We start from the raw sequence: 22,020 nt of genomic DNA, 5'->3' as shown, positions 1-22,020 counted from the left end.
AGTATGGCTAGTGCCCAGTAACTGGACTAGTACCGCTAGCAGTCGGCAACTGGACTGATTGGTACTGTTAGTGCCCAGCAACTGGACTGGTTAGTACCACTAACACCCAGAAACTGGACTGGTTAGTACTGCTAGCGCCCGGCAACTGGACTGGTTAGTACCACTAACACCCGGCAACTGGACTGGTTAGTACTGCTAGCGCCCGGCAACTGGACTGGTTAGTACCACTAGCCCGGCAACTGGACTGGTTAGGACCACTAGCCTGGCAACTGGACTGGTTAGTACTGCTAGTGCCCGGCACTTGGACTAGTACCGCTAGAGGTACTTGGACTAGCGGCCGCTGAACTAGTACCGCTAGTGCTCAGCAACTGAACGAGTGCTGCTGTTCATCACGACAGAAATGAACGGGCCCACACGGCCGAGTCTCAGCAGTTATGGGAGTGAAAGACGCCGGATACAACAGCCGCCTTTTGTGATTCTGCTGATAGGAAGCTCCAGAAGGTGGGCACGAATCTGCAGTGACAGCGAGTGGAGCGGCGGTCTGCAGCGAGTGGGAGTTGGCAGGGATGGGAGTATGAGGGCGCGAGACAGTCTCTAGGGTGAGGGATGCGTCCCCTTCCCAACAGGCAAAGCCTCCACCTGTGTGTCCCTTGCTGCTCTCGCATTTTAAATATGTATAGATCAATGTATGGCAATTACATCTCAAGAAGACTTTCTGAAACAAGCAGCAAGTGGACTTTACAATCATCACAATTCACATAATCCATGCGCCTACTCTCCCGGGCAGCAGCAGTGGGGATCCAGCAGGTGGACTTTACAATCATCACAATTCACACAATCATGTGCCTACTCTCCCGGACAGAAGTGCGGATCCAGCAGGTGGAAGATATTTGGGACTCAGGCCATGAAGACCCTCCATGGAGGACCAGTCACCTGTGACCTGTAGCCATCGTGTGCTCAGCATGGCATGGCGACCACGTCACAGCAAAGCACAGCCTCGCGCTGTTGGAAAGCAAGCTGCAGATGGAGCTGCCCGCTCAGGAGCCCCCACACGCCCCTGTACTGAGGCTCATTGTGTGTCGAAGCGCAGGACGCTTGTGCTGCTCAGAGGAACCCGCTCGGCTTCCACCCTGCAGCTCTGTGGCTGGTGGAAGTCAGTGATGTATTTTCCAGATCCCTCACAGAGAAGTTCAACAATCCTTAACCTGCTGCTGATTTATGGATTCCTGTTGGCTCCAACGCAGCTACTTTGTAGTGCCAGGAGCTGTTTTAATAGCAACGTAAAGATGATGATCTGCACATCGACAGCATTCCACGAAGTTCACAGGCTCTGGCTGCTGCACGCACGGGCTCGCGAGCGAAAGGGCTCCTGTCCATCGGCAGGAATTCTTAATGCTCTGACATCTACAGTAATCAAGTGTTGCGACTGACAGCGAGGACAAACATTGCTTTACATTTAAATGGTCAGTGAAGGGAGTGCTGAGTACCACGACCTCTAGTCCAAGGTTCTCTTGGTTCAGCCTTCCCTGGTGCAGAGCCAGCCTTGGAAGTCTTGTTTTCCAGTGCGTAGCCACTCTGGCCAGCGTCATTTTGGACCTCTGGGAGGAGAGCCTGTCAGTTACTGTTTCTTTTTCATGAAAAGATGATAAGGACGGTGTGAGAGGAGGGGCTGCCCTGGGCTGGAGTGAGGGAGAAGACCCCAGGGTGGTGTCAGGAGAAGGGTGCAGACACCGTGGGACAAAGCAGCCACGTGGGGAGCAGAGGGAGCGCGTCCACCCAGCCACGCATCACCCAACGTTAGGGCATCTGATGGGAGGGAACGCGCCCACCCGGCCATGCGTCGCCCAGCTTTAGGACGTCTGACAGGAGGGAGTGCGTCCACCCCAGCCACGCACAGTGTAGCTTTAGGGCATCTCACAGGAGGGAGCATGTGCACCCAGCCGTGCGTCACTCGGCGTTAGGACATCTGACGGGAGGGAGCACGTCCACCCAACCATGCGTCGCTCAGCGTTAGGACCTCTCACAGGAGGGAGCATGTCCACCCAGCCACGCATCACCCGGAGTTAAGGTGTCTGACAGGAGGGAGCGTGTCCACCCCAGCCACGTGTTGCCCGGCTTTAGCGCGTCTGACCGGGAGGGGAGGCCCTGCTGTGAGAGACACTCAGGCCGGCCCCCTACCGCAGCAGCCCCAAAGACAGAAAGCCGGACCCACGGAGTGGGAGGCTCAGGTGTGCGGGCTGCTGGGCAGTGCTATACAACAAGTGGTGGAAAGAAACCTTCTCATACAAGCTTAAGACCCAGATGGGGAAAGAAACCCAAACAGGTGATGTCACAACAGAAAACGAAAGTGCTGATTTGTTTTGAAGCAAATCACTAGAAACGTCAACACAAAGACTTTTTGCTCCAATACAATAACCACAAAGGTGCTAATTCTGACTCCCCAAAACATCAATCAACCAACCTGGCACCCACCCGAAAATAAAACCCTGTGCAAGGCTGGGGAGGAGATGGCCTGTGCCTGGCTGGATGGCCTGTGCCTGGCTGGGTATTGGAGGCCCCTTGGGGTCGGTGCCGGCTGAGGCTGCCTGTCTGTCTGCCTCTGGCCCAGCTGATTTCTAAACATTCCCCAAGGAATACAATACGCCATTCCCAGCCAGGAACTTGTGGAACATGGAATTCCTTCCTGACAGCAGGGGAGCTGACCGCCACAAGGCCCTCCCCAGCCCGGCTCTCACCACTGCGTTACGCTCCACTCTGGCTCGGATCTGGTCAACTTTGCCTTCTATCACTCGGGGGAATATCGAAGAATCCGCTCCTTTGCAAAACAGATAAATTTCTCCTACAAAATGAGAAAAATGAGGAGTTTAATCACAATATGGGGAAGACTAGATTATTTTTTAAAATTATGCCATTATTAAAAAACAAAAAACAGGGATAGCAGTGTGGAAAGCTTTTTAAAGATTTTAATGGACCAGTTAACACGCTACAGTCAGGAAAAAATAAACCCACAGATAACCTCCAAAGCCTCGTTTTATTCCTACACCCTAGAAATTCCACAGGAGAGGCAGGAACGAGGAAAAGAACTTGGCTCCGGGACTCTGTTTTTTCTCTGGGAAAGACACGAAAGGGGACAAAATGCCCTCGGGACGGGCGCTGGGGTGACCCAAAGGGGGTCCTGGTTTCTGAAATGCTGGAAGGTGAACACAAATCCCCTTCGGAGAGTCATCTGTCCTCACGCAGAGCAAGGCAGCCGGGCCACCTCTGAACTTGGAAGAGTCAGGGGAAACGTTTGCGTCATTTTTTCCCACATGTCCAGCAACACTGTGATCGCTGTGGACATACTTGTGCTGTGAACGTGGGCTTCTCAGGCCTCAGATAAAGCGAGTTTCTCTTCCAGGCACTGCAGCATACAGCAAAGGCCACGACAGTTCTGCTGTGATGTCACCTGCTCCCGACACACAGAGCCCCCTCTGCACCTGAAGCATCCCTGGACGGCGAAGCCACGTGGCACTCTGCCAGGCGGCTGGTTTCTGCCTGGGCGCAGGTGCTCCCGACACACAGAGCCCCCTCTGCACCTGAAGTATCCCTGGTCCACCAAGCCACGTGGCACTCTGCCAGGCGGCTGGTTTCTGCCTGGGCGCAGATGCTCCCGACACACAGAGCCCCCTCTGCACCTGAAGCATCCCTGGTCCACGAAGCCACGTGGCACTCTGCCAGGTGGCTGGTTTGTGCCTGGGCGCAGGTGCTCCCGACACACAGAGCCCCCTCTGCACCTGAAGCATCCCTGGTCCACCAAGCCACGTGGCACTCTGCCAGGCGGCTGGTTTGTGCCTGGGCGCAGGTGCTCCCGACACACAGAGCCCCCTCTGCACCTGAAGCATCCCTGGTCCACCAAGCCACGTGGCACTCTGCCAGGCGGCTGGTTTGTGCCTGGGCGCAGGTGCTCCCGACACACAGAGCCCCCTGTGTACCTGAAGCATCCCTGGACGGCGAAGCCACGTGGCACTCTGCCAGGCGGCTGGTTTGTGCCTGGGCGCAGGTGCTCCCGACACACAGAGCCCCCTCTGTACCTGAAGCGTCCCTGGACGGCGAAGCCACGTGGCACTCTGCCAGGCGGCTGGTTTGTGCCTGGGCGCAGGTGCTCCCGACACACAGAGCCCCCTCTGCACCTGAAGCATCCCTGGTCCGCGAAGCCACGTGGCACTCTGCCAGGCGGCTGGTTTGTGCCTGGGCGCAGGGAAACGCCGTGCCACGGCGCGGTGACGGCAGGGTGGGAGAAACAACAGCAGCCTGAGCGGCACGCGTAGGAAGCTCCATGCCCAGCTCCTGGCGGGGCAGAGCCCTGAGACCCCCAGACACTGAGGGCCCTCGGGAAGTCTACTGGGGCCAATCCAGAGGGCCCCAGGGTGGGCAGGCAGTGGTCCCCAGGGTGGTGGTGGGAGGGACATGGGGAGGGGACGCTCCCGGGCTGACGACCCGGATCCAAGGCCTGGAGCTTGGACGAGGACTCAGGAGTAGGAACAGGGGTCCGCCTTGCCTTCCTTCCTGGATCCCAGGAAGCACTAACTCCTGAGACACCAACAGGGAAGCTGTGGGAACACGGCTACACTTGACGCTCAAGTGGCCGAGGTGGCTGCCAACCTGCAGCCAGAGAGGATGGCACCTGGTGACACAGGTGTTGCCAATACATGCAGCAAACCAGTGCCGAGCAAAGGCTGGAGGGCATGGGAGAGGACGGAGGCTGAGGCTGGAGGGGACAGGAGAGTAGGGAGGCTGAGGCTGGGGGGGGATGAGAAAGTGAGGAGGCTGAGGCTGGAGGGGACAGGAGAGTAGGGAGGCTGAGGCTGGGGGGGATGAGAGAATGGGGAGGCTGAGGCTGGAGGGGACAGGAGAGTAAGGAGGCTGAGGCGGGGGGGATGAGAGAATGGGGAGGCTGAGGCTGGAAGGCACGGGAGAGTGGGGAGGCTGAGGCTGGAGGGCACGGGAGAGTGGGGAGGCTGAGGCTTGAGGGCACGGGAGAGTGGGGAGGCTGAGGCTGGAGGGCACGGGAGAGTGGGGAGGCTGAGGCTGGAGGGCACGGGAGAGTGGGGAGGCTGAGGCTGGAGGGCACGGGAGAGTGGGGAGGCTGAGGCTGGAGGGCACGGGAGAGTGGGGAGGCTGAGGCTGGAGGGCACGGGAGAGTGGGGAGGCTGAGGCTGGATGGCACGGGAGAGTGGGGAGGCTGGGGGGGATGGGAGAGTGGGGAGGCTGAGGCTGGGGGGATGGGAGAGTGGGGAGGCTGAGGCTGGAGGGCACGGGAGAGTGGGGAGGCTGAGGCTGGAGGGCATGGGAGTGAGCAGGCTGAGGCTGGGAGTTGGACCCTGGAGGATCTCTGCAGAACTGCAGAGATGTGACCACAGAGTCTCAGTTGCTCAGCATAGAAAAGCAGGGCCCGGGGGTTAAACTACCCAATCGATGTCAGAGCCGTTTCCCGACTCCCATGGTTTCCAGCCAACGCTGTTGTTTCATCAGATACAGTTCAGAATGAGAACTGTGGTCCAAATGACATAATGATGCATTCTTGAACAACAGCACATTTTTTACTAGAAAATTCATGTTTCATGGCTCACAACTCATGCCAAGAGCATGTGAATGGCTTAACTTTCCCACTGTCTCAGCTTGTGAATTCCACTGTAAGACACAGGATACCTTCAGCCTGAAGACTTGGTGAGGAACAGCCTTGGAATAAAAAAACCCAGAGGACAGAGCAAAAGTTAATCTACAATGAGCAACTGAAGACCGTGCGCACACAGGTGACATAACCGAACACACAGGATCCTGTCCCCAAGACAGCTGGGTTGTGTCGCAGGTGCAGCCGTGGTTGGTGGCTGTCCCCTCTGGGACCAAGAAGGGCTTACTGCCATTTGGAGAAGAGAAAGGGCTATAGAACCACAGTTTGAGCCCACGGTGGGGGGTCTTTCACTGTGTCTCACAGACCAGCTCAAGGACATGGAAAGCCAGGCGTGACAGCAAATGTCCCCGAAATGGCTGGAAAAAGGGCATCGAGGAAGCGGCTCCTGGAGGAGCTCCAGGAGGGTGCACTGTTAGGACTTTCCTTCTCTTTCGTCTTTTCTGCTTGCTTTTCTTTTTCATAGATGAATATGCTTATGTACTCTCCTTTTCTTCTTTCGAGTCGGTCTTCTGTGTACTGCGTACATAATACCTTGGGTGCAGTAAGCATCCGCAGGATCCCCCGAAAGAGAGACTTCACATCTGCCTCTGAAAGGGAAGGCCTGATGCAGCCGAGTGGCCTGTGACTTCCGAAGTCCTTCCTCAAAATTCCACCGTGGAGAATCCCAGGAAAGCACACATGACTGAGGTACAGACATATAAAAAAGGGTCCTGCGGACACCATGGGAGGCCCCTGTTGGAGCTGCTCAGCCCCACAACAGTGAGATCCGGCTCTGACAGCCGCACGCCCCCACAGGGCTGAGCCCAGGAGGAAACACGAGCTGTGAGCTGGTGCAGGGTCTCCCCGCCCAGCAGGCAGAACTCCAGTGCAATTAGTGAGCCTCTCCGGGGATGACTACTACTTACAGAACACCTTGCTTAATTACATATTCAAACTTCTCTTAAAAGTAACTGATGAGTGGCTGGCTTCAGATGGCAGGGCCGTCTCTCCTGCAAGCTCTCAGTTCCTTGGAGAGGCCCTAGGAGATCCACAGGCGTCCCAGTGCGGATAGGGATATTCTCATGGCACAAATGCCTCCAACCCGGATTCTTCGAGTGATCCAGCGGCTTTTCAGCCTTTTGATAGTAACAGAAGTTATTTACAAAGATTCCACGGCATAGCCCACAATGCCCTGAGGTCTTGGGCATTCAGGATGCAGCAAAAACCCCTTGTGAGCGTGTGGCAGGGCCAGCTCCGGGGTGAGTGTGCGGCAGGGGCGGCTCCAGGGTGAGTGCGCGGCAGGGGCGGCTCCGGGGTGGCTGATGCTTGCCTTCTTGGGCACCGTGGTCAGCCCTGCAGGTCACGGGCAGCATGTTCCAGCCACGGCTCAACAGCTAGATTCGACTGCTACGGGGAAAACCACGTGACGGGATGGACCAGGAACTTCCTACCCAGGATGCGTTTATCCCAGATAACTCCGAGTGGCTGAGACTCTCAGGACTGCGCCTCATCCGAGCCGGGGGGAAGGGTTCTGACACACAGAAGTCTCACGCATCTGAACCTGTTCTCAGACCCTGTCCTGCTGATCCCACAGTCCGGCTGGCAAAAGCTCTTCGTGGGAGTCCTGGCAACATTCACACACAGATTGTTCCTCATCCTATGACCATCAGTAGACATCTCACTGTGGAGCCTGGATTCATCCCATATTTGATGGCGTGTCTCAGAGGTGATGCTGTGTGACGCAGTGGGACTGTGTCTAAGGAACCAGCGAAGGCAGGCGGCAGCCCCCCAGAGCAGCCATGGCACCCTCCTCCCTCCTGAGGCTGCTGCCCACCCCAGAGCCGCTATGACTCACAGGGCGTCACCGAGAGTCACACTGCCTCCCCCTACAGCTCCTTCCGGGTCTTAGGAAGTGAGGCACCATGGTCCTGATCCGAAGGGTGCCCGACGGCACTGATGATGGCCCTGCTCTGTCTACTGTGTTAAAATTAAACTCGGCACATCTTAGGAAAATGCTGGCATGAAGCTCTCCAGCCTGGAGTCTGTCTGGTTCCGGGGAGTGGCTGTTTGGTTGTTTGCCAGGCATCTTTCCAAAGAGCTAAATGCAGCCTGGGAGTGTCTGGTTTTAGGAAACAATGAAGAGTGAGATCCCACAGCTCTTAATGAAGCCCTGCTCTGACACTGCGTGGAGGGCTCTGAACGGCACAGGATTTGGGAGCATTCGGCGGAGGGTGGCGCGACGTGAGCGTGTTGCTGAGAAGAGCATCGGTTCTGCGTTCGGGATGCGTGCAGGCAGCCAGCAGCTGCAGACAGACAGACAGCTCCACCATAGAGCAATGTCCCACACACTGCTATGGGGCTGAGGGCCGGGAGAGGCTTCCTGAGCCGTCCGTGGAAAGGACAGATGGGTGAAAGGCCCTTCCTATGGGAAAGCCCACGGCAGGAAGCGGGGAACGAGGCCACTGTGGGGGCTGTGGGCAGTGCCCTCTGGGGACACTTGAGGACAACCTGGTGATGAAGGTGAGTGAGAGCCTCAGAGGGGGCGGTGGGAGCTCTTAGGAAGTGATGGCCATGCAAAGGGGTGGCCTCTGCAGACGGAGCCCATGGGCCCTGCCTGTCCAGGGCAAACAGCCAGGGGCGCCTGCACCTTCAAGCCTCAGCACTGTGGGCGGGAGCCTGAGGGGCTGCGGTGTTGAGTGACCTGTGGCATGTGTCGTGACCTGCTGAGGGTCGGGGGAGACGAGGTCGTCCACCTGTGCACGGGGGATGCAAAGTGCCTGGGAGAGCTCCTCGCAGGGAGGTCAGCGGACCACAGATGCATCCACCTGGCCTGCAGAGGCAATCGTCAGGGACAGGGGCAGCCACAGGTCAGAGTGGGAGGATCAGGAGAGTTCCCACCCGTGCGGGTCACCAAAACATCATGGCGGCCACAGGGCTCTGACTGTGCCCTGCCACTGCTCATCCCAGCATTCCGGAGCACGAACCGAGTGTGCTGTTCTCACAGACACACTGTTACGGCAACTGCCAATCAACAAAGCTCACTTTGCAACTTTGAACATTATTATAGATACATTTGCAAACCCACGTCACCTTTTCCTTGAAAATGGTTATTTAAAAACATTTTATGTCATTTAGCTCTGCATGGAGAAAAGCAGGTGGGGGATAGGGATGGGCAGGGGAACTTTCACAAATGGAATTAAGCAATTTTCAAGAGTAAAGTGGCCCCAACTCGACACTAAAAGATGGACAGAGCAAGGGTGCCGGATGTTTAGCCCAGGACTCCTTCCTCAGCATTCCAGAAATGTTGCAGTTTTTAAAAATAAAAAATTAGTATTTTGAGAGGATTTGTCTATAGTTTTTTAAAAAAGAATAAATCATTCTTAAACCCTAAATCCTTAAAGCTCCTGTAGAATTTAGTCATCAGAATAAAACACAACCACCATGTATAACTTACTAAATCAAAAGAAAAAGAAATTTTACCTGTAGCAGATTTTACAATTACACTCATTCTCCTTCTGACTGAGTCAAAACTCAAAATTTCCAGCAATTCAAACCTGAAAGAGAAATGCAGAAGGTCACACCGTCCACACGGGTGCTCACGTGATTCCATCTGGTAACTGTGGAGCTCTCCACAGCAGAATGGCTGGGGCAGCCCTGGCCCCTCCTCAGGGGACACACAGAGGGCTGCTGGGTGAGGGGTGTCCTCCCATGGATGCCCTGAGAGGCCTGGATTTGAAGGACGCAGCAGGTGTACCCAGTGGGGCAGAGTCTGGGCCCTGTGGCACCGGCTCCTCACTACGTCCCCATCCTACCCAGGGCATAGGCTCAGATTCTGCCAAGCAGGCTACATTCCCTATGTACCGACTCCCTCCCTAAACACTGCTGAACAGAGACTCAAAGTTGTGTCAGAGATTGGAACCTTGTCAATGAACTGGCGTTACCCTAAGAGATCAAAACCAAAGGAAAAAGCGTTTTGGCTGGTGCTGTCCTGTTACCGGAAGACTCAGAAAACCTGTATGGCGTCTGGAGCATCGGAAGTGTTTGGCAGCCCCCGCTGCTGCCCCTCAGCCTCCTCAGGGCCTTGGACTCAGTGGGAAGCTGCGGAGGGGCTCTGGCCGCAGTGCCAGCCCAGCTCAGAGCCAGGGGTCCCTCGGCAGAGCCCTGACGGGGGCTCTCATCTAGGCCACGACCTCACTACCTCCACGGCTGCAAACCCGGAGCCTCAATGGCAGTGAGTTGCAGCCCCCGGGAAGCCCAGGGTGCTGTGGAGAGGGTGCAGCTGGTGCCAGCGGAGGGCCCAGGAGCCCCGCCGAATCAAGGGATTTGTCCTTTCTCTTCCACTGGGGAGTTTATTTTCCCTAAGAATGAAATTTTAAAATCCACGTGTTTTGAGGCCATCACCACCAGATCTTGTGTCTTTGCCGGAACCATGACCGCACATTCGTGCTTGTTGATAAGCCACCACCCCCTCTCCTGAGTCAGATCTCAAGATGGGTCACTTATCTCAGGGACAAGCAATTTGGGACAGAGACAGTCCCTAAAAAATGGGAAGAGTTTTAAAGATATGAAAAGTAAAACAATCCAACATCAAACTGGTGACTGAAAAGCGTAACTGTGCAAACTGTTTTCGACAGGACGCTGTGCTCCCAGCACGTGAGCCAGGGTTCCTCCCTGCGGGACTCATGGCCACACCGGGGGCAGCTGCTCACTCCCCTCGTGGAGGCAAAGGGGCCTGGAGAGGTCAGAACACGGCCTGCAGCAAAACCTGACTTTAGGTGGCTTAACCCAAAACATATTTGACAGTGAACTTTTGTTCACCGAACTCCAATTTACATCTCCAAGAAAAACCATCCAGGGGAAGCAGCGCTGTGGCTGCACCCAAGCCCTTCTCTAAGTGTCCAGCACTTCTCCAGAACATTCTGGTGACATTCCTGGGGTGTCATTGGGAAGGAGAGGAAGCGAATTGTGGGAGAACATAGAGAACTTGTCTTTTCCCTCAAACGCAGAACCTTATAAAGAACACTCCTTATTCTTTAGTCCTTTCACATCTGAGGGTGAGGTGCACATACCTTTCGATGTGGTTCTCCCTGTTTAATATCTCCATGTAATTGTCCTTCAGCCTTAGGTAGGTAAAGCCAAGTCTGCAATGAGAAGGGAAACCTCGGGGTGAATCTGAGATTCTGATGTTCCTCTTTCATAGAGTATTTGCTTTATATTTTGGTAAAGCATTCTTTTCAAAAAAGAAATACTTTCAGTTAAACAGAGATTATAAACTGCATTATAAAGTTAGGAAATTATCATAATGAACTTATTCACCATTCAAAAAATCTTCCAAGAGCAAGAGAATTTCTACCCAACCCAACCCTACTTGGCACACAGCAGTGAGGCACATTCTTGTCAGTATTGTTCTCCAGAAGAGCATGGCAGGCACATGGCCTGCAATCCTTGCTTCAATGACACTTTTGCTCATTGATTCGTGGACTTTGTTGTTGTTGAGCGGAGAACACGATGCCAGAGGGAGAGGGACCCTGAGAGGCTGTTACCCCCACATCAAGGCCCTTGAGTCACTGACAGGGAACGAAGGTCCAGCGCAGGCCTTCAGCCAGCACGTGGGTGCACCCATCTATACAATGCCTCCTCCTGCACGCCTGGGGGTCAGCGACCTTCAGGGCCTTGTGGGAGCCACTGGGACGGCAGAGACAGAGCATGGCTTCAGGATGCGAGAGGCCAGCAGAGGACCCGGGAGACAGACGTGCTTCGCGGCACCAGGGGGATGGGAGTGGAGGCCTCTGGCCAGCCCAGGTGGGAGCAGCGGCTGGAGGAAAAGCTTCAGGGCAGGGAGGAGTCTCAAAGGTGGGCGGGGCGGCCTGCCCTGACTTCTAACACCTGTGATGAAGGCAGTGGCATTCCTGGGCACTTGTGTTTCAAGAAGAGAGAAACCCAGCTCCAAGAAGCCTCACCTACGCATGTGTGGGTTTACGCATGGAACGAAGGGCCCCGGTGATACTGTTGACGTATCTGTGCTGCTACTCAAGTTGCATGGAGAAAACACATTAGTTTAGCAGCGACAAAAACATGGCTGTAATGAGGTGAGAAGCGCGAACATGATTCTCACCATACTCAGTCCCTGAAGGCACTTTTGGGGAGGGGAGGTTCAGTAACACAGAAGTCATGAGCTGGATGGATTTGAAAATGGCTTCCCTGAGTTGAAATTATGCCATGTATCTGGAATGTTTAAAGTATTTTTCCAAGCGTTTGCTTAAAGGGTGGGCGGTGACAGGTCCCGCACCAGCTCTGCTCTGCCCGGCCCAGGCTGTGGCTCTGGGAAGGCCGCTGGGCCTCTGGGCTTCAGTTTTCTGAGATGCAGGAGGGAGATTTGTGTTAAAGGAATGATTGTTTCCGTATTTTGAAGCCTGTGGTTATTTGGCATGACCTCTAACTTACTGCAGACCTCAGGAGGAAAAGCCACCCACGCAAAGTCAGAGATGAAGACTCACGCGCCGGGGACCAGACGCTGCTTATCACGGTGGGAGGGGCTCATACAGGGACAGGGGTCCAGAGAAGCTGGGTGCAAAGGCAGCACAGCTCAGTGTGGAGGGCACAGGGTGGGGCTGAGGACGCCTCTAGGTGCAAATCCCTGACTGGGGCTGGGGTGGGGCTGAGTCACATCAGGAAACCCAGGCAGACCCTTGGCCTGTGACGTACCTCTGGACACCTTCGACCAGCGCCACCTCGTCGGGCGAGGATGAGATGTACACACAGGATTTCCCCCCGTCCGGCGATTTCCTGGGGCCGTCTACGCTGTCATCGTCTTTCACCTGGACGGTGTGGCAGAGACAGAGGGCCCGGAAAAACAGCTCCTCGCGCTCCTATAAAAAAGCAGTTCCCAGAACCCCCAAATCACGGTGCGTCCACTGAAGATAGAGGGAAACAGGCGCAGAGAGATAACAAGAAGCGGGTTGGGGGGGGGGTCCCCGCGGCCACGAAGGCAGCTTGTGGGCGGTGAGGGGTTATACAGTGGGATGGAATTACAGCTTTCCATCGTTCTCAAGCACTCTGTTTTGTAATTGAGACTGACGGGTGAGGAAGGCTAAACGGGTGTGCGTTCAGCACCGACACTTCTAGAAACCACAGAGGCTTCATGTGCGCTCAGAAATGGCAAGTGACCGCTAGCGTCCAGGAAGGGAGACTGAGTCACACGGTGCCACGAACACAGACATTCACAAACACCCTGGACCCTGGCTGTGCCTCTGCCCTGGTGCCTGTGCGATGGGGACGTTCTCCTAACCAAAGCGTGTGTTAGACTAGGCGTGACCTGTGGCGCTCCTGCTGTTGACTCACATTGTCACATTCACCCTGAAACCCCTTAAGAAGTTGGAGCTATTATCCTGCGCCTGCAGCTGCAGAATCAGCGTTTAGGAAGGCGAAGTGATGTGCTCAGGGCCACAGCCGGCTGGGACCTGATCCCCGAGGCTGCCCTGTGTGCGGGGAAATTCAGGAACAGCGTCAGCCTGGGACTCCAGCCCTGCCCAGAGATGCTGAGATCTGGAGCCACAGCATTTGGGGCGTGTGTGAGAGTGCATGCCTGTGTCTGCGTGTGAGCATGTGTCTGTGTGTGCACACGGTATCTGGGCGTGTGTGAGAGTACGTGTGTGCCTGCATGTGAGCATGTGTGCACACAGTGTCAGGGAGTGTGTGAGAGTGTGTCTGCATGTGAGCGTGTGTGCATGTGTGTCTGTGTGTGCACACGGTGTCTGGGCATGAGTGCGTGTGTCTGCATTGTGTGTGCACACAGTATCTGGGCATGTGAGTGCATGTGTTTGCATGTGAGCATGTGTGCATGTGTATCCGTGTGCACACGGTGTCTGGGTGCATGCATGTGTGTTTGCCCTGCTTCTATGGTTTTCATAACCAATTCTAACACGGGTATCACTGAGCAGATGTGTCCTAACGGGACACCACACACATCGCACCTTCTGACCATCCCTCCCACTGAAGTCCGTAGAGAGGGCCTGGATTTTCCTGGACACTTGAGTGAAAAGGGGTGGACTCAGCATGCACAGCCGCCCACTCACTCACACACTTGGACGGCGTGGGGGCTGCCACCTACCCTCCCGTTGACGCTGGGGGACGAGTCAATCATGTCGATTCCTGAGGACTCTGGGAGGACCTGCCCGTTGCAGATGACGTGGGGCACGTAGACGTGGCCTTCGATGCAGCACTCCTTGAACTCCATGTTGTTTTCCGTGAGGGTGCCGGTCTTGTCTGTGAAGATGTACTCCACCTGCGGGCAGGGCACAGCAAGTCAGCACGCTCTGAGGGAGGCCCGCATGTCTCCGACTCAGACACACAGCAGCCGTGTTTCCTCCCCAGCTCCCACTGTGACTTGAATAGGCGGTGGATTTCTAAAGGCTTTCCCCCAGACAGACCCCCTCACTGGGCTGAGCCATGCTCCTGCCTCATCCTCCTTCCCAGAGTCCAACAGGACCCTGCAGTCCTGGCAGGTGCAATTCAGGAGGATGGGTGGGGAGGCCTCGGGACACCTTCTCTGGGTTGGGAGCAAAACAGAGTATGGTCTCATAGTCCCATTCCCCGGGACAGAGACATGGGTGGGGCCAGGGCTCCATTTGTTTGGGAAGACAGAGTGTAAGTGGGTTGTCCCGAATCTTAACAACAACAATAAAAAACCAAGGCTACAGAGAGGACGAACTTACTCTATACAGTCTCGGAGGTCAAAACCTACAATACCATGTAAGGTTGAGAAGGTAAAATTCAAGCAAATAAGGACAAAACAAATCTCGGAGAAAACTGTGATATGTGTTACAGATACAACCCGTCTTAAACTCTGATTTTAGATAAGCTCATGGGTCACACGTTTATCGTGAATAACTGAAGGTAGGAGTTCTGGAACGCACGGCAGCATCTTGAGACTGAGCTTGGGCGCGTCCACAGGGACACTTCTTCCCAAGCATTTTGAATAAGGGATATTCAACCTGTGTACCCTTCTTACACAGGACTTTGAAGTAACTTAGAATAAACGCTTTTCAATCCCAAAAGCATTTTTATTTTTATTTTTATTTTTTGAGACGGAGTCTCACCCTGTCACCCAGACTGGAGTGCAGTGGTATGATCTCGGCTCACTGCAACCTCCGTCTCCCAGGTTCAAGCAATTCTCATGCCTCAGCCACCAGAGTAGCTGGGATTACAGGCACCTGCCACCACGTCTGGCTAATTTTTATATTTTTAGTAGAGATGGGAGTTTCGCCATGTTGGCCAGGCTGGTCTTGAACTCCTGACCTCAGGCGATCCACCCACCTCAGCCTCCCAAAGTGTTGGGATTACAGGCATGAGCCACTGTGCCTGGCCCTAAAAACATTTTTAAAAGGGTAAAATGGATAAGAATGAGGTAACAAATGTTAAGAGGTTTGGTTTATCATCCTGTTTAGCTATAACTAAATAGGTGGCATATTTCTAGGAAACATGACCATGAAAATGAACAATTAAAAAAATTAATTATAAAAGACCTTTACTGAGCACTCACGGTGTGCCAGCCACTGGGCAGAGCCTCATTTAATCTTCAACTGTTATTAACACATCAACTGTGTTATTATCCCAGTTTTAAGAACGTGGAAACAAAAGCTTAAAACCTCTGGACACAAATCCAGTCAGTTCTGTTAGCTCGGGACGCAGAGATAAGATTGTTTGCTTTGTTACTATTAAGCAAGTTTATTAAAGTCTTTGATTTCTTTTTCAAATAGTTTCTTGTCTGGTATATAAAATCACTACTGATTTTGGGTGTTGATTTTGTATCCTGCAAATTTAGTGAATTTGTTGATTAGTTCTAAAAGCTTTTTGGTGGAGTCTTTAGGCTTTTCTATATATAAGATTGTGTCATCAGCAAACAATTTCACTTCTTCCTTTCCTATACGAATGCCTTTTCTTTTTCTTGCCTCACTGCTCTGGCTAGAGCTTCCAGTGCTATGCTAAATAGAAGGGGTGAATGTGTGCAGCCTTGTCTTCTTTCTGATCTCAGAGGAAAAGCTTTCACCTTTTCTCCATTGTGTGTGAAGAAAAACTTTCAGCTTTTCTCCATTGCCAGCTGTGGGTTTCTCATTTATGGCCTTTATTGTGTTGAGGTACATTCCTCTATACCTAAAATTTGTTGAGAGATGTTATGAAAGGATGCTGAATTTTGTCCAATGCCTTTTCTGCATCACAGATAATCATATTGTTTTGTCCTTCATTTTGCTGACGTAATGCACTACACTTACTGATTTGCACACATTGAGCCACCCTGGCATCCCACAGGTGGGGTATGATCCTTTTGTATGCTGCTGAATTGGTTTGCTAGTATTTTGTTGAGGATTTTTGCAACTTTGTTCATCAGGGGTCCTGGCCTGCAATTTTCTTTTCTGGTGGTGGGACAGTCAACCCTAAGCCCAGTGCTGGTCAATGCTGCCATCACCCTCAGCTCTAGGAACAAAAGATGGCCCTCACTACAACGCACGCCTGCCTGCTAACTTGGCCTGAAGCAAGATTTGTGTTCCAAGGCACTCGTGCTCGGGAGGTAGCACTGCATCGCAGAACGGGGCACTGCCTGCTCCTGACTCAGTTTCTCATTTGAGAAACGGGGCAATGGCACTGAGCACACAGGTTACAGAGAAGGTGCATAAAGTGTGCACAGGACACAGAGAAGGTGCACGAAGTGCTTCTGGCACAGGATCTCCATGGCAGATGGTTGTTTCTGTTGTGGACACAGACGCTTGACTGGTGGGTGAATCTATTTCACATACAAAAGAAGTCGTGTTACTGTACTGCACAGCGACAGTGGGCACAGGCGTTTACCCACAGAGCTGCGGTCAGATGAACCTGCCTTTTGGGCTTGTCCACCCATCTTGACCTCAGTGTGTCCCCCGTGAGCAACAGTACACACTTCTTTGTGTACGAGGAGGTCAGCCTCCAAGCTGGAGCCTGGTTTTGGTCAGGACAGAACAACAGAAATTAAATTCTGTTTTGCAGAACTCCAGGGAGATGGACTGAAGAGGGCAGAGAAGAAATCTGCCGTGCTCAATGCTGCTGGGCGCTTTCCCTTGCACTCAACACCGCTGGGCACTTTCCCCCGCACTCAACACTTCTGGGCGCTTTCCCCCCTACTCAACACTGCTGGGCACTTTCCCCCCACTCAACACTGATGGGTGCTTTCCCCCACACTCAACACCGCTGGGCGCTTTCCCCCCTACTCAACACCGCTGGGCGCTTTCCCTCCTACTTAACACTGCTGGGCGCTTTCCCCCCACTCAACACTGCTGGGTGCTTTCCCCCCTACTCAACACTTCTGGGTACTTTCCCCCCTACTCAACACTGCTGGGTGCTTTCCTCCCACTCCATACTGCTGGGCGCTTTCCCCCGCACTCAACGCTGCTGGGCGCTTTCCCCCCTACTCAACGCTGCTGGGCGTTTCCCCCCACTCAACGCTGCTGGGCGCTTTCCCCCACACTCAGTGCTGCTGGGCGCTTTCCCCCACACTCAGTGCTGCTGGGCGCTTTCCCCCGCACTCAACGCTGCTGGGCGCTTTCCCCCCTACTCAACGCTGCTGGGCGCTTTCCCCACACTCAATGGTGCTGGGCACTTTCCTTGTTACAGAAAAAAGTTCTTTCCCAAAGAATTTATCAGAAGCTCACAAAATGTACCATCTATTGTTGCAAAGGAGATAGAATATTCCTAGATAAAAATACCTGACTATTGAACAACTAAATTATAGTTTGCGCATTGCTGACTCAAACAATAAAGCACTGTGAGGAGTATGGGACATGCTGGAGGAACACATTCAAAAGTCAAACTCATCAAATGTGGAACATGATCCTTCCGTTTGTTGGCCTTCCTCACAGGAGGCAGAGAGAGGCCTCTGTATCTGCCAGAGTCTAAGTCTATTTACAGAGTCTAAGTCATCTGGGTGCGAGATGGAGGTTTCAGCTACCTGTCTAAAGTGGCCTTGTTTGCTAAAATATCATTCAAAATCGCTATTTCTTCAGAAAAATCCAATTACCCTTTACTGGTACCTGCTCTGGCAACCCTGCACTCTGCAATGTTAAGGCTGGGAAGGTAGGGAAGGTCACCGCTCTAGGCTGGGGAAACCCAGGGAATGGGTCTTTCCCTAGCTCCCTTCAAGCCAGCAGGTCTGGTGTGTGCCTCCCGGTGGTGCGGTGGCAGGGCGGTGGTCACACCAGACCCTGTGCTGTGCACCTTGTGTCCATTATCTCATTTAATCTGCAACCCAATCCTGTAAGGCCAGCATCTGTTATCATCTCCATTTCACAGACTGAGACACTCGAGGTGTGGCGGTGAAGCCCGAGCTCCCGCAGCCATCATGCAGCAGCAGGATCTGAACGGAGGCGTTTGAACTCTTTGCAATCCACCAAGTCACTGAAACTCTGGTTTGTTCATCTTTAAAGTGAAAATACCCAGCTCGCCATGAGACTTGAATATCAGGTGCAGAAGCAGAGTGCAAGGCTGGCAAAGCCACTTTTACCCACCAGCCTTGATTCACACCTGCACACAGAAAGAGTTCTGCCCAGGAAGCTCCAGATGAGTTTCCAGGAGTCAGCAAGTGCAGGTAATTCTGCATCTGTTGTAAATGTAACAGCACGGCCGACTGTTTCATAAATAGGGTTCAAAACAACCCTGCTGCTGTCTTACGCCAGCTACAGGTACAGCCACGCTCGGATGACAGGCACAGGACCTGAGGAACGTGAAGCAGACTCACCCAGATGTTAATAAATCACAGCAGATGACTCAGGAGACACCAACCTGTCCCAGCTCTTCATTGAGGTCCGACGTGTTCACCAGAGGCCCCTCGCCAGTCTCCTCGTCAAACATGTCTTCGTCCCAGGTGATGAAGTAAGAGCCGAGGAACTTCTGCATCTCGACCGTGACGTACATGGACACAGGGATGATGTAGTTAAAGAGGACCATGAAGGCCAGGAAGTCCGTGAATGCCTTGAGGAACTGCAAGAGCAGAAGGTGCGGGTCAGCGCCTCCACCAGGAGGGACAGCAGGGCTCCAACATGCTGCTCTAACACCTCAGGCTTAGGCATAGGTTATACGAGCGCTACTACTAAATACAAGATTTCAGAGTCCAAAGACAAGGACTATGGGCGGAAGGCAGCCACTGGGTCACCTGGTCTCTGAGCCAGGACCTGCCAGGTCCAGGGGCTGAGCTGTGGGGCTGTCCTGCCAGCAAGTGGAGATTAAATCACGAGTTAAGACAAGCATGTGCCGATGACAGGAGACACGCCAACCAGACACCAGCGGCAATTTTACTTCTGCATATTCATGGGATCTCTTTGTGTCTCTTATAACAAAACATACTTGGTAACAACCTACAGATGTAAAAACTAAGCCTGGTGAAATGACTTTTCAGTATACTTTTATCCTGATCTGTGGGGCCATGTTAGTTTTGTGGGAAGGACAGATGATGCAGAGATAGCCCCGCTCTGGACGGAGGGGACACAGGTCTGGGTTTGCACACGGCCCTGCTCCAGGCTCAGTGGACACGGGTCTGGGTTTGCACACGGCCCTGCTCCAGGCTCAGTGGACATGGGTCTGGGTTTGCACATGGCCCTGCTCTGGACAGTGGGGACACAGGTCTGGGTTTGCACACGGCCCTGCTATAGGCTCAGTGGACAGGGTCTGGGTTTGTACATGGCCCTGCAGTGGACAGAGGGAACATGGGTCTGGGTTTGCACATAGCCCTGCTCTAGGGTCAGTGGACACAGGTCTGGGTTTTGCACACAGCCCTACTCTAGGCTCAGTTGACACAGGTCTGGGTTTGCACACAGTCCTGCTCTAGGCTCAGTGGACACGGGTCTGGGTTTGCACACGGTCCTGCTCTAGGCTCAGTGGACGGGTCTGGGTTTGCACACGGTCCTGCTCTAGGCTCAGTGGACGGGGTCTGGTTTGCACATGGCCCTGCTCTGGACTGGGAGCAGACCCTTTTTTCCAAGTATTTACCACAAATATGTGCCATTTATCTCATAACCATTAACAAGCATTTTCTCAGCACTCTCTAAACAAAGGACACAGTGCAAGTATTTAAGGTATTGTCCTGATGATTTCACTGTGGGAACCTGTACCTTTCCAGATCCAAAGATGGCAGGAGCAGCTGGTGTCCACTGAGACTTTAAATTTCAGTGAATGCATCTATCACAGAGACTGAATCAATCAAGCTGCTTTTTGCCTACAGTAAATTCACCGTCATCTTTTTCTTGCACCACATTTTTGTAATAACGGCCCACAGGTCACCTCGGATCATACAAGGGCAGTGATTCTCCATACCAGATTCCTCTGCCTTTCCGACTCCGTTTTCTGATTATACCACGGCTCATCCCGAAAGGGCTCACTCTGCCACACGTATTTCAGCACAGTGTTTATCAGGGCTTTGCTGATCAGAATGCAGAGATACACAATGAGGAACGCATTCATCGATCTAAAACAAAAGGACAGAGGTGATCACTGGTCCCTGAGGAAATGAGCTCTGCACTTCCTTCTCACAGATATCAAGATGACACCTCGTGAAGAAACAGAATAGGAAGGGCACAGTGATGTGTTCGCCCTCAACGCACCACGGTGGGTCCTCTGTACTTGCGTCCGTGCCATGGTCCCTGGCACGTACTTCTAGAGGCCAAAGGTAAGAACCAAGACGGGGTAAAGTGCCACAAGCAGGAGAGAGAGGGCTGCTCACAGCCACACTGCGGACCATGTTTCTGCACTGCCTGGACTTCCGTCATTGAAAAGTACATCCAGAAATCAATTTCTACCATTAAGCATCAACAAATTGGTTCAAAACTTAGTGACTACCCACCACTGTAGAGGAAGGAAGGAAAGGAGAGGAAGGAAGAGAGGGAGGGAGGAAAGGAGGGGGAGAAAAGTAAATAACTCTGAAAGGAAGTGTCCTCAGTACAGGAAAAGCACAGATCCTTAACTAAGGTCTTAGCAGATCTCAGGAAGAAGCCTTTCTTTTCCAGCACAAATTCAGCTACCATCCTGATATATTTATCATCAGGACTTTACTGTTTAATGAAAAGATGATTCTGTTCTCTCTGCTAACGCTTTCCTTTGTAAAACCATAGCAGAGAATGCGTGGTTTTGACCAAATCCCAGAGTTAAAAGTAAGCCCATTTGGAGTTTTTCATGAAATGGTGAGAGGAGCTGTTGGATACTGAACTGATTTCAGAACCGGAACGTCAGGGCGTCCGTAAGAGGCAGCGCTGTGAACCTGGTATCAGGCGTTAGAAAGAGCAGGAAGGAGGGGTGTGGCCATCCACCTCACCACAAAATAAGAAAGTCCATCTGAATGGTCAGCTCTGCAGTTACTAAGATGCTGTACAGTGGCAAAGGAACTGCCAATAAGGCCAAGAGGAAGCTACTTCCATTTCTACAGTGGGTAATGATACTTTTAAGTTGCAGGTTCTCATGCGCATCCAGCCTTACTTTTCCACGGCAGATCGCTTCTGAGATTTTGATTGATAATTTAATGCCATCTTGGTTTCCATTCCCGTGTAAATAGCCACACCTACAGAGAGGAAGAGCAAGGGTGATGACCAGGGCGCAAGTGTGTCTTGCCTTATGGTGAGTTACACACAGCTGCGGGGAAAATCAATTCTTGGGTAAAGCGAATCTTATTTTTAATTTCACAAGCTAGTGTCCATAGCCACATAACACTAGCACTTGATTCCTTAGGATAAAGACTCTTCTTCATGCATAGGAAGCAATCTATGCTTCATTTTTTAAGAGTTCATATCTTAATATACACTGGGCCCGCCATGTCCACGAGTTCTTAATCTGCAGGTTCTACCAACTGGGGATGGAAAATATTTGAAAAAAATCCCCAATAAAAATAACAATACAATGATACAAAATACAGATGATAAAAACAGTACAGGGTATTTACATCATGCTAGGTATCAGAAGTAATCTAAGATGATGTGAACTACAGGGGCAGACATGCGTAGGCTACATGCAAATAGGGCCTTGGGCATCCGTGGATTTTGGCATCTGCAGGCATCCTGGAACCAGTCCCCCAAGGACACTGAGGGACACCTGCACAGCATTTTCTGACAGTGGGGCACACTTCTATACTTCTAAAGGTTACCTCAATTAAAACAGACAACAACCCACAAGAAATGGGAGATCCTAGTCAAGAAACGCAGACATGAAAAACATTTCCTGCACAACTAAATTTCATAAATTCCTTCACGGATGCAATGTTCTGTTTCTGAATCCAAAAACTAGAGGCCTTAATCCGTAAGCCGTATTCTCTGATGCAGCTGCTTCAGGATTGCACTTATTCACTGATCAAATCTCAGTGGGGC

The 22,020-nt window shown here is 52.7% G+C and overlaps 1 protein-coding gene across 14 annotated transcripts in view; it reads right to left on the bottom strand.

Moving 5' to 3' along the window:
* Positions 1-22,020, bottom strand: part of ATP11A (ATPase phospholipid transporting 11A) — a 198,081-nt gene that overhangs the window by 41,143 nt on the left and 134,918 nt on the right. For all 14 annotated transcript variants that reach the window (XM_009427269.5, XM_509744.9, XM_009427270.5 and 11 more), the window contains 8 exons: positions 21,140-21,221; positions 19,985-20,135; positions 18,458-18,655; positions 13,761-13,934; positions 12,356-12,519; positions 10,720-10,791; positions 9,131-9,204; positions 2,736-2,839 (listed from right to left, as the gene is read on the bottom strand). In XM_009427269.5, coding sequence (XP_009425544.3) covers positions 2,736-2,839; positions 9,131-9,204; positions 10,720-10,791; positions 12,356-12,519; positions 13,761-13,934; positions 18,458-18,655; positions 19,985-20,135; positions 21,140-21,221 — 1,019 coding nt within the window. The remainder of the gene's footprint in view (positions 1-2,735; positions 2,840-9,130; positions 9,205-10,719; positions 10,792-12,355; positions 12,520-13,760; positions 13,935-18,457; positions 18,656-19,984; positions 20,136-21,139; positions 21,222-22,020) is intronic.

The sequence above is a fragment of the Pan troglodytes genome, chromosome 14 (genome assembly GCF_028858775.2).
Source record: "Pan troglodytes isolate AG18354 chromosome 14, NHGRI_mPanTro3-v2.0_pri, whole genome shotgun sequence".
NCBI classification, from domain to species: Eukaryota; Metazoa; Chordata; class Mammalia; order Primates; family Hominidae; genus Pan; species Pan troglodytes.
Note: the sequence above shows the minus strand (reverse complement) of the source record. Positions and strands in the feature narration are given on the sequence as shown.